This window comes from Cricetulus griseus, chromosome 3 (genome assembly GCF_003668045.3).
Source record: "Cricetulus griseus strain 17A/GY chromosome 3, alternate assembly CriGri-PICRH-1.0, whole genome shotgun sequence".
Classification (NCBI taxonomy): Eukaryota; Metazoa; Chordata; class Mammalia; order Rodentia; family Cricetidae; genus Cricetulus; species Cricetulus griseus.
Window position 1 is genome coordinate 63,711,474 of NC_048596.1, and position 12,500 is coordinate 63,723,973.

Here is a 12,500-nt window from a genome sequence, read left to right on the forward strand (position 1 = left end):
TGGAGTTGTTGAAGTCACCCTCTCCTACAAGTCTAAGCAGTTCTGCAAAGGTGCTCCTGGGCGCTTTGTCTACACTGGTGAGTATACAGCTCCAGCCTCTGTGGGACAGTGGTGGGAGCTCCTTCTCAGTGGGAGCCTCATGGGGTGGGTGTTCAGGGACCCCATGCGGATGTTCAAGTGAATTTTATCAGGTGCACATCTCCATTTGCATCCAAGACAACTCATGATGGCTGGACAGATACAACAGTACGACCTTGGAATTTCCACCCATGTGAAGGCCTTTGCCTCTTACCAGCAGAGCAAAGTGCTGCATAGAGGGAGCGTTCTTGGTAACTGCAGCAGCTTCCAGCTTCCCAGGGAGTGGCTGCCTCATGCCTAGCTGCATGCAAGGCCTTGTGCCCACCCGCTTGTCAATCAGGCTCATCACTGCTTTTCAGTTGCTTGAGCTGTGACTGGGAAGCAGAAATCATAGCCTGTTACATACCTAGGCTTCCGGTGGAAGCCAGGCCTCTTTGCTGGAGCTTGGGATCTTAGCCCCTGCAGGGTGCTGTTGCTTACAGGGATGACCTGCATTCCAGAGAGTATTTATGTAGTAAGTACATAGCCCAAGCCCTAGTGGGCAGAATGGGTGGCCCGTGTGACTGCCCATAAGTGGTATATCATAGGTATTTATATGCTGCTTTGCTCACACAAGTGTTTAATTGACATGATTTGCTTGAGATTACCATGGAGAAGTGCCACAAATAAACTTCACCTTAAGGAAGACATGTCTACATTTTGGCTTTTACTCTCAGTCAGTTCCACAAGCTTTAAAGCACGAGGAATGATTTTGATGTAAGACAACACCTGCTGAAGCCCTGCGAAGGTGGAAGAAGGGATGGATGTTTGTTGATTATTTGCAGATGTGCAGTGATGGGGTGACTTCCACTGTAAAGTTTAGACGTCAAAAGAGAGAGAGAGCAGTTCCTCTCGATTTTGAAGCTCCCAATGCATTAAAAAAAAATGTGTCAAAAAATGATAAAGATTAGGACATTTTTAAAAAACTGTGCAGGTAGGGCTTAGAGCTCTGGACTTGACCACTCTTCTACCACCTGTAGGTGTCCTGGGGCTGAGCTGGCATCCCACTGGGTGCTGCCCTCTGTTCTGTCCAGCAGACAGGTTACATGGAGGGTTCTGAGGCCCTTCCTTCCACATTGAGGTTCCTGGAGATTGTGGAAGTGACAACTTCTTTCCCTTTTTAGGAAGTACTGAAGGAGCAAAGTGGCAATATACAGACTCCCTGCTCCTCAATAGGCCTACCGGGACTCAAGGCTGGGCTTCGATCCTTACCCTAGAGGCATCCAGCTCCTGATAGCCAGCACCCATAACTGGTCCATGTGGGGCACCAGGATCCTTAGAACTGAAGGATACAGGGGAGTGGACATAGAAACAAGTTGATGTGCCATCCACTTTGCACTTCTGTATATTCTTGGCCTCCTGTAAAGTTTAGACGTCAAGAGAGAGAGAGAGCAGTTCCTCTCGATTTTGAAGCTCCCAGTGCATTAAAAAAATGTGTCAAAAAATGATAAAGATTAGGACATTTTTAAAAAACTGTGCAGGTAGTCCCCCAAATTACAACACTTCTGCTTATTTCTGACGTTTTTGGTAGAGGGAAGATGTGCTCACCTCATAGTCACCAGTATGTTTGTTTGTTTGTTTGTTTGTTTGCTTTCAGTATAGCATTCAATAAACATGCAGTTCTACACTGTATTATCAAATGGGCTTCACACTGGATAGTTTCTGTAAGTGCTCTGCACAAAGTGATGGTAGGCTGTGTTCAGAGATGAAGTTCAGTGCATTAAATGTCTTGAATTCACATTCATCTTAAGACATTTTCAATGTACAATATTTCATATTAACCCATAGTCAATTCAGGAACACCAGCATACTCCTTCCAATAAGTGTCCTTGCTGCTCAGCGAAGGACACCCACATTGGATGCCCAGTTCCTGGGAAGGTGAGAAGTTGGAATCCTGTCTTGGGCCTGGTTGGACATCCCCAGCACCTTTGCCTTGGGGTCATGTGTGTGAATGAGCTACAGCCACCCGTCCCCAACCCCCACATTCAATATACCTCCTCAAGGCAGCTGTTGGTGTGGGTATCACCCTTGTATGAGTCTCTAGCCAGGAACTTCAGGCTATAGAGGCAGCAGGCCCTAGGCAAAGACCTAGGATATTTGGCTAGACAGCTCAATGCCCCAGGGTGCTGGCTGTGGGACCATGTGAACTTGAACTCCTCTGCGTTCAATTTTCTCTCCTCTTTTCCTCATGGGGTTTTGGCAAGGATCAAGGACAACTCAAAGTGTCTGACATACAGAGGACACTTAGTAAATAGTACCAGCTGTGGAGAGCTACTGACATTTTGGACTTTGGCTGGGGTCCATGGACCCCTGTTCATGTCTCAAGTCCCTTAGGTGCAGAGATGATTTGCACTTACTCTTATACTGACGCCAAGCTGTGGGAGACATGTCAGGGATGGGTGTACAGAGTGAGTTCCTCTGATGCTCATGTGGCCTGGCTTGGCTGGTGACCACATGAGCAGCATGTGACCCTGTGTCCACTGTGGGCAAGCCTGGTCTGCTCCTCCCATGCATGTCTTCCTTGTTCTCAAGTTTGATTGTTATGAGGTCCTGCTGCATTATTTGGGGGCTGCGCTAGGCAAGTCCTTCCCTGAGTCTTTGTATCCTTGGGCTTTTTGTTTGAGTGTTGAAGACAGCTGCTTTTAGAAGTGGGGGCCTTTTTTTTTTTCCACAAGCACTTTGATGGCAAGAGAGGTCCGGGTCCTGCTTTCCCTCCTTTGCCTGCAGATAGGCCCTGGTTTGAACACTTGTGAACAAATACAGGTGTGCAGGGTAGGAGGAGCTGCTTGTCATTGGCTGGCAAGGGGCATATGGTAGCAGCCCCATGGCTTTCCTGGGTAGGTGGGAAGGGCACTCTCTCTGAAGCTCCTTGCTCTCTGGCCAGGTGGAACGCCCCCCTTGACCAGTGTCCATTGCCTCCCAAAGGAAAGTGATGGCTCCAGAGCTTGTTAGAGCCACACAAGCCTTTCTTGAGACTCACTTGAGACTTGAGAAAGTAGTCTTGAGACGACTTTCAAGCTGACTGGACTTGTTAGCCCCTAAGACTCAAGTCCTGCCTCGCTGGGGTTGGGGATTTCCTGCTTTCCCATGTGTAGGCATTTGATGTGAGGCTATATAAGCTCAGCCCTTCCTAGCTGTGTGTGTGTGTGTGTGTGTGTGTGTGTGTGTGTGTGTGTGTGTGTGTGTGTGTGTGTGTGTGTGTGTGTGGGATCATTACCGGATTACCAGGAATATACATTTCACATGTGTGTAAGGTATACAAGACTCTATATTCTCAGGGAGCTGAGGAAAGGTGGGGTCATAACCTGTCTGGCCTGGAAGCTTCTGTCTGATTTGCATTGCCCTGAAATTGATGGGGACAATGAGGTAATCACAGGGACTCACTCTCCCCAATGAAAACTGAGCCAGCCCCTCTGGATGTTACAACATGGGCGCCGTCCCCTGGGCATCTGGTTCCCATCAGTGTGCCCAGGCCCCGGAGGCTGCTGGGACACCTTCACATTTAACCTTCCCGGCATGAGGCCAGCTGTGGGGCCGCAGGGCCACTGGATAATGAACCTGGGCTTGGAGGAGGGGTTGCCACCAGCCTGCCAGAGCCTGGGAGGGACTTGGCAGAGGTCTAAATGAGCTGTTTACAGTGACCTGAGAAACACCAGATTTTTCAAAACCAGACCCTATTAGTCAACCCAGAGTGGTCGTGCTCAGCCTCTGCCCCCGGAAGGGGAAGACTGGCCAGGCCCCATCCATCCAGCCCCTTGGCTGCTGTTCACAGTCCCTCTCAAGTCACAATTACCTTGGGAGGCTGTGGCGGTTCAGTTGATTAGCACGGTGAATTAAAAGAATGAGCCACAAATGACATGTCCAGCTCTTCCATAGGAGTTCTCTGTATTCCCAGCGAGCCTCACCCCTGCTGTAAGAAGGTCAGAAATTAGAGAGAGAGAACAATTTTCAAGCGGCTAGCACTTAGGAGCAGAATTAACAATCACTGTGTATGTAATTGCCAGTTAATAGTAAATTGCCTTTAGACTGTAAAATGCAATATAAACTGGTGGGCACCTAAAATTAAATTAATGAGATATTTGCTGCATTTAAAAGCGAATAGTTCAAATTAATAACCAAGTGCAATGCTTGTTTTAATATTTGTCTAATAGCATACCATTGACTTGTTTAATAATAATTAAAACAGTCCTGGAATCGCCTACCTGAGGAACTCACCATACAGGAAAATCAAGCAGCTTTTGCTTTCATCATTTTACTGGTGCAAACACACCAAATTGTTAAGAGTAATAAAAGAAATTATTTTTTAATTAGAATAGAAATGTTATGGCATTACCTGATTAAGTAGGCTTGGAATTTGTATGCTTCTAATTGAGATTATGTCCTCATGAACTCCTTTTGCAGACCTGTTTTCAAGTGTGAAGTGTATGGTGTGTGTGTGTGTGTGTGTGTGTGTGTTTCCTTAAAACAGACATTTGGCAGAAGGTTTCCTGATTAACAAAAGAGTGGAGGCTGCTGGTGTGACTTGGGTGTAAGCCTAGTTCACAAGACTCCAGGAATGGGACTTGGGGGCTTTTTCTGTTGACCTCTTGCCCTGAAGTTTGATTGACCCACCTTCCTTTTAGAGAGTTCTTTTTTGCTCAATTAAAGAAATTATCACAAATTACTGGGAGTCAACATGTCGCCAGTAACAGACTGAGCACAGACACTCAACAAGATGTTGGCAGGCAGCATAGACACATGTAAAGTGGACGCGCGGTGGATACCTGGAAGGGCCCCAGGTCTGTGATGCATTCATTGGATGGGAACATTTTCATCAAGATGTGTGTGCATTTGCTGTTAGGCTTGGGAGACCATCCCTTGGCCAGGAATTGCAAGCAGTTTGTGTTCTTTCTCATATTGTTTCTAGGTTTGTCTTTTCAAATAGAGGTCAGGTTTGTGCCTTAAAACCGGCTGCATATTGAGGGGTGTCAGTTCTACCCTGCACCTGTCTGGAGACAGTTTCCCGCTGAGTCCCCTGGCTGACTTCCACCTTCCATGACATTTCCCCTTCCCTGGGAAAGCCCTTGTGTTTCTGACACATGGAAAGGTTGCTTGTGAATATTTAGGCATGGTTCTGTCTACACCATGGAATCCAAACACCCTTCACCACAGCTAGACAGCTCCAGTTTCCTCTCTCCCAGGCCTGTGGTCCTACCAACAAATCACTTGTATCTGTAGAACAAATGATTTTAAATTGCCACCCACAAATTCATATCATTTGCACTCTGCTACACTGACAAACTACCCAATTGTTTCAGCCCAAAGTTGAGCCACCAATGTGCACAATCCTGGTACTCGTTCTGTCCTGCTGGCTCCCAGAATGTGGGGATCTTGACTCAAATCATCAGTGATTCCATCCTCCCTTGCCAAGGCAGCCAATGGCACACACACACTTCCTGTCTCTAATGGGTGTTCTGTGATCATACCTATCACAGTTACCAGTTCTCAGGTATTTCAGGAAGTCTGTGTTCTCTTTACACCCAGTCATCCCCTGGTAATGGATACCCTTGAATACAATGGCTCTTATGTCAAGTTACTAATCTTGAAGGGTAGCATGGGGCTGTGCTGTCAGCTCAGGCCATCTTTAGGCTCTCAAATTTGAAATTTTATCCAACTATCCCATGACTCAAACGACTCCATCTTCCTCACCCTACTCTTGCTTTTTGTCATTTGTTAAGCATGGATGGCAGAGGGTGGTAGCTTTTGTTTTTGTTTTTCCCTAAGGACTAGCTGGTAAGCATCCCTGGGAGTGGAGACTGAAGGCTGTGGCTGAGTCCCCTAGGTAGAGCCTCAGGCTAGGAGGTAGCATTCACCTGGTGACCTCCCTTGGGTGGCACACGGCACTACCCGAGCCACCGTCAGTGAAGCTGCTGCATGCCAAGTGGGTGCTGGGGGTACGGCTGGAGAGCGTATCCCTTTAAAGAGGGTTATGTGAAGGCTCCCTGTCCCTGCGGTCTCCTCTTTCCTGTCTCAAAGGAGGGCAGGAGAATGAGGCACAGCACAAGTAGACAATTTGTCCTAATCAGTGACACCCATTTACCAGAATTGCTTAAAATGAACTATACCTCATACAGAAATCGCACATTTAGAGAGTTCCATTCATCATGTGAAAATTGAGGGCCAGTAAACTTTTCTGCCCCTCCAGTGGGATCATAGGCATGCATCAAAATGTTAAAAATGATTGGTGAGACGGAGCTGTCACCCATTTATCAAGGAAAAGAACATTATTTGCTAATTTCCCAACCAGGCTGGTGACAGGGTGCTTCGTCTTTAGACCCACGGTGACCAGCGTGGCCTTTTTGTTATTAGTACAAGTCAAGTGTTTTTGTGCTGTTGCTAAGAAGACACATTTGTCTGTCATCACAGGGGCTTTGGTTGCTTTCCAACTGGCTGTGACCAGGTCTGTTCCATGTGCCCGATTGGCTATGTATGTTGGGGCTGCGTGAACCCAAGAGGGGAGACGGACTGATAAATCACAAAGTTTCCATACCAAGGTGAAGGTATTGACTTCTCAGCCCACCTGACAAGATGTGGCTTCGAGGAGATGGCTATTCGTCTTACCCAAAGGACAAAAGGGTCATTGGTTTCACTTAGGATAGGCAAGATGTGGATGGTAGAGACAGGCTTGACTCTCTTTCTTTGACACAGGCAGGGTCCCTGTCTCTTACCATACCTCCCTGGACGTGCTGGAAGGGGACTTTTATTTCCAGTTCTGGCTGGGAAAGATCCATGTCTGAAAACACCCTTGGACAGACACTGGGGGTGGTGGGATGTGAACTAGTGGCCATTTAAATGCACAACACATTGAAGGGTGGCCAAGTGAAGAACAGGCAGAGCAATGGAATAAGGTCTAAGGTAAGATGGTAGGTCCGCAGAGTAAACATCTTGGCAGAGAACCTTAAAAAGCAGTGATGGTTCTGCTATGACTGGGAAGGTGAAATAAACTGCCCATTGGCCTTCTGATGAGGACAAAGAGCATGGCCACTCCTCACTTCTTTGACTCATAGCCTTGTGCCTGAGCTGCCTCCCACACAGTCCATTCCCACATGCATGGTGTGTGGGGCATGAGGAGAATATCGTGGGAGAGTGTTTTACTCTGGGATTTTCTGTGCAGGCTGGGTCTTGGGACTGAGGTCCCTGTGTGTCTCCACAAAAAGCTTATATTTCTACAAGTTTTTCAGTCTTGTCCATACCCAATGGAGTGGACTCAGACTTGGGATGCAAAAACAGCATGGGAAAAATATACATTCAAAGAATTGCTGCTTGACTACTGGGCTTTTAAATTTTGCTGTAGAGAGTTACCAGGATCCAACTTTCTTCCCGTTGGGTGATTTTTAATTCAACAACAAAATGGAAGTCTGTGGTGTGGACTGTTGACCCTGGAAAACTGCAAAGTTTCTTGGTGCCCTGATGAGCAGAGGGGATAATTTGGGTTTACAGGCATGGCTGATGGAACGATGCATATCTGTTGAAGGTGCAGTAGAGACCCTGTGACCATTTAAAACACAAACTCCATGAGGACAGTTTTTGTTGTTGTTGTTTGTTTTGTTTTGTTGTAAAGCCACAGCTTTATCCCGAGGCCCATTTTCTTTCTCTCTAGTCCTCACTCTTTGCTGAAACATCGCTTCTTATTAGTCCACATATGAAAACCCTATTGCTAGGCAAGGGAGCCCTAAGATCTCAGAGACTTCGTAGGCCCAGATCTGCCCCTCTAGGCATCCTGTGGCCACAGAGAAGTTGAAAGTTTGGAAGGCTATGAGGTTAGATTTGGGGGTTCTTTTAGAGTTCTATTCCATCTTTTCATCCTCTCTTCTTTATCTCTGACTGGCATGTCTCCTTTGGCCTCCATGGGGTGGGGAAGTGCTATGCCCTTTGTTCCTTGGCCCTGGCCAACATCTTGGCTCCATGTCAGTGTAGACACCCCGATGTGTGAGTAATAGCCATTCATCACTTACCCCTCAGTGTTTTCCCTTTGATGACAGTACTCCCAACACAATATCCTTTATAGAAGCTTAAGCCTGTTAGCACTCAGGGGCACACACATCAAGGGTCCAGGCTCCTGTAGTGTGTTCATGGCTGTGGCAGGTGGCTGCTGTGTGTGCTCTTGTCATCCAGCTGTGGTATATCCTAAGCCAAAGACTGAAGAATGTCCTTATGCGCTTCCTGTGGGTGGAAACAGCAGTCATTCCCCAAATGAACTTAGCTTGCTACTTGTTAGTGAGAACAGCCTACAGTCAGCAGAGGCCACAGCCTCACAGGGCTCCTAGCCTTCCGGGAATTCTGTGCCCACTGTGCTAGCACTCTGCCTTGAACAGGACCCCAGGTTCTGTTTAGTCTTTGTCATGGCATCATTAGAGAAACTGGGTCCTGAAGCCACCCATGGATGATGCACCTTCTCCCTCTCTGCTCCTCAACTAGGGGCTTGGAAAAGCCAGATTATTGATACGGTCACCAAGGGGAGGGTGGTGTCTCAGTTTAAACACAGCGTGGTGGTGGTGAAGCACAGGTCTTTGAGATTTGGGATTTGCCTTCTGGGGTCAGTGTTTATCTCATGTATATCTAGGCTGGGGTTTCAGTAGGGCATGGTGGGTGATTCTTGGGAAGGAAAATCAGTAATTCTTTAGATGTTCAAGGATGTGGGTGTCTAAGTGAGGGGGAAACACATCTTGACTGCTCAGCAGTGAGTACTTGCCAAGCGCAGTGACTCTTGTCTTCATCCCAGAAGCCTGCCTGGGATCTACATGGCTCATGACAGACATCCAGTGTGAACATTGCTACAACCCTATTGACTAAGTCTTGTGGGAAAGAAACAGGTGTAGAGAGCAGTTAATAAAAACAGCCTTAGTGCAGACAGTGCTCTCAAGTCCTGTGTTCAGGGGACAGATACGGCTCCCTGAGAACTTGCAGGTGGCAGAGCTGTGGCATTTTCTCTGGAAATGGCCCTGGAGGTTGCACCATAAGTGCTCAGCAAGGCTGTGGAGGATTTCCAAGAAGAATGTGACTCTCTCTTGGGTGGCCAGGGAGAAAGTGGAGGGCATGAGAATCTATGAAGAGGGTAGGTGAAGACCTACCTCCTCAGGTTGCAAGACAACTTGTCATCTCCAATATGTATGAAAGGAGAGCTTGACTGACTTTCCTCACACCTTCCCTCCCCCTCCTCCATCCCTCCCTCTTCCTTCCTTTCCCTCTTCCTTCTCCTCCCCCTTCTCCTTCCCTCCCCTTCCTTCCCTTTTCTTCTCCTCCCCTTCCCTTTCCCCCTCCATCCTTCTTCCCCTCCTTCCTTCCTTCCTTCTTCTTCCCTCTCCCTCCCTCCCTCCCTCCCTCCCTCCCTTCCTTCCTTCTTTCCTTCCTTCCTCTTTCCCTCCCCCTTCTAATTCTTGGACAATTTCATCTTGTATATTATATCCTTTTAGTCATTTTCATACTCTATTTTCTTTTTTCATTACCCCTTCCAAGTGAAAGCCATTTTTTTCTCAACTAGACCCCCTCCTATTTTCATGTCTTTTTAAAAATCCCACTATGTAGCCCAGGTTGGCTTTGAATTCCTAATCGTCCTGCCTCTGCCTCCTGAGAGCTGGGATCACAGGCATGCAGCATCACACCCGGTCATCAGGGCTGCTTTACATTACACATGTAAGGGGCAGCCTGCTATGCGCAAGGTCTGTGCTTTTGAGGACTCCAGCCCTTATTTTAATCCTGGCAATGTTTAAAGGCTTTGCCTCCAAATAGGTCTTTCGTTCTGTATCAGCCTGAAACACTCAGAATTAAGATGCCCCTGGGAAGACTGGAAGGTAGATTATATTGGGAAATCATAAGTGGGGGGTGCCCCAGCCCAAAGCTGGGTTCTCCCTTCCTCAGACAGCATGGATCTGTGCTTTCTCTCTCTAGAAACACCTGTACTACATCCAAGTCACATGCAGAAGGACGTTTTCCTTAGCACAGGTGGACCCAGATTAAAGCCTTTGCTACCATTCCCCTACCTGCAGTTAGCATGTACGCTAATGGGTTCCATTAGGACATTTATAACATGAGATGTTTTGTTTTTCTTTCCTCATCACCACCTCCTGTTCCTCCCCGCCTCTCTTTAGATCCTTTCTACCCCCTCAGAGTCTCCCTTCTACTTAAAAAAAAATCTAAATTTTGCCTCTGAAGAAAAACGTTCAATGTTCATCTGGGTCTGGCTTATTTTACTTAACATGATGATCTCCTGTTCCTTCCATTTTCCTGCAAATCCATTTTTTATGTGTAAGACTCCATAGTGTGTATATGTTTCTTCCTTACCTCTACTGCTGACGACATCTAGGCTGGTTCTATATCTTGGCTAATGTGAATAGTGCCACCAACAGCACAGGAATGCCAATACTGAAGACTTCACATCTGCTTTGATGATTCTTTGGGTGTAGTTTGCCAACCAAGACAGTCAGCAGAAGCCTAGAACCTAAAAGCAAAAGGTTCTTTATATGCACAGGGTTGTACAACCCTTAGTCTAACCCAATGATTTTATCCTGCAGGAACTGTCACTCTGTTCCACATTCGATTTCTTCGTCCCATCCCTAGATTTGGCAGCTCCTGGTCTAATCCTCACCCCTGTAGATTTGCCTAGTCTGGTTGTTTGTCAAAAGCGTATCATACAATATATGGCCTTTGGGGCTGACTTCTTTCATTTAGCGTATGATGTTCCTAGCTTCCACTGTGGCATATGTCAGGATGACATTTCTTTACATGCCTGAGTAGTATTCCATTGTATGGATGTACCACATCTACTTATATGCTTACAGGTTGATGGACATGTAGATATTAGGGAAAAGGCTACAAGGATATAAGACAAATGGCATGTTCATTTTGTGCCTCAAATTTAGAGGTGCTTGATAGCTTTATCATGTAGATTGGTGTCTTCCAGAAGCCTGGCCACCATACCTTAGCACCTTTAAGCACCAACTATAGGCACTGCTCTGAACAAGGCAGGGGTGTGGCATAGGGTCTTTAAAAGAAGTAGGGGTTTTCAGAAGCCCAGGGGAGCAGGGCCACTCACCCCCCCCAGGAGAGACCTTTGCTTTAAGCCATGGCCTGAGCACCTGCAGCCCAGGAGAGCTGGCTCCCTGAGCTTTGTCTGCAGCTTCCCACTGCATGGAGATTTTTTTCTGCTGGTTTTAAGTGTGTATATTTATTATCATTATCACTAGCCCTCCACAGAGTGTGTTTTCTGCTTGGTTTTTAGGGCCTCCCTCCTCCAAACATGGAGGATGAGGACACAGGGAACTTGCTTTCCTGAATCAGGGGGTGACATATGGGAACTTGTAGTGGTTGCATGATGCTGAGAGTGGTTTTCATTCATTGCTGTCCCCTTTTGGATATACTTTCTCTACCTAGAGACCTGGGTAAAATGCCAGGACAGCCATGAGGAGTGGGGGGTGGTACACCAGGGATAGGCAGATATTATATCTTTATCTGGTGTGTATCTGTGCTGGACCATTCTGAGATGGACAGGTGTGGTGATGAGAGCTCGGGCTCCAGGGCCTGGGTTTTCGTTAGCTGCAGGGCTGGGCTTGGTGTAGTTCCCCCATGCCTATGCAAAGCCACAATCCAACGTATTCTTTGAGGTATGTAAACAAAAGTGTTTGAATGCAGTCCAATAGTTGTTAGCAAGGGTATTATTTTGGTAACAAGGAAGATGGGCTGCCCCCTTTTCTGCATTTGGTGTCACATCATAATGCTGCCATCCGCTGCCAGGCAGTGGTGAATGGAAAGGGGTCCCTGTGCAGGAGGCCCGGTTGGGCTGCCTGTATGAATACCAGAACAGTATTCCCTGTGTGAGCAGGGAGGCTCCAGATTCCAATTAGAAGTCAACTGTGGCACTTTTCTCATTCCAAGAGACATGCTGATGGAGCATGCTAGGCCTGTAGGAACAGATGGGAAACTGAGGCCGACCCTAGTTGGGCCTGGCATAGGGAATGCACCCCCATAATGGCCCAGAGCTGACACCAGACAAGCCCAAGCCACTCAAGGGAGACATCAAATTTGGAGTTGGCCTCCAGGCACAGAAGGGTGACCTTATGTCTTTCCTGTTTGTCCCTTGGCCAGGCCAGCACCCCAGTGAGTGATGCAGCAACCGCGTGGCCTTTGTGTTTCCCATGCACACCACAATGCCTGGCTCACCCTGCCGAGTTCTGTGATTGAAATTCATTGCCAAATTTATTGAGAAATTAATGAGAAAAGCTGCGAAGTATTGACTTTGAGAGGAAAACACAACTCATCTTGAATGAGGAGGAAAATGCAGCAATAATTTAGCCACTATTGATTTGGCCCTGTCCATGTATTGATCTTCATTTTACAATATTAATTTG

The 12,500-nt window shown here is 47.2% G+C and overlaps 1 protein-coding gene across 15 annotated transcripts in view; it reads left to right on the plus strand.

The window, feature by feature from the left end:
- Positions 1-12,500, plus strand: part of Ebf3 (EBF transcription factor 3) — a 117,171-nt gene that overhangs the window by 88,120 nt on the left and 16,551 nt on the right. For all 15 annotated transcript variants that reach the window (XM_035442139.1, XM_027409084.2, XM_035442137.1 and 12 more), the window contains exon 10: positions 1-77. This exon is cut by the window's left edge and continues 50 nt beyond it. In XM_035442139.1, coding sequence (XP_035298030.1) covers positions 1-77 — 77 coding nt within the window. The remainder of the gene's footprint in view (positions 78-12,500) is intronic.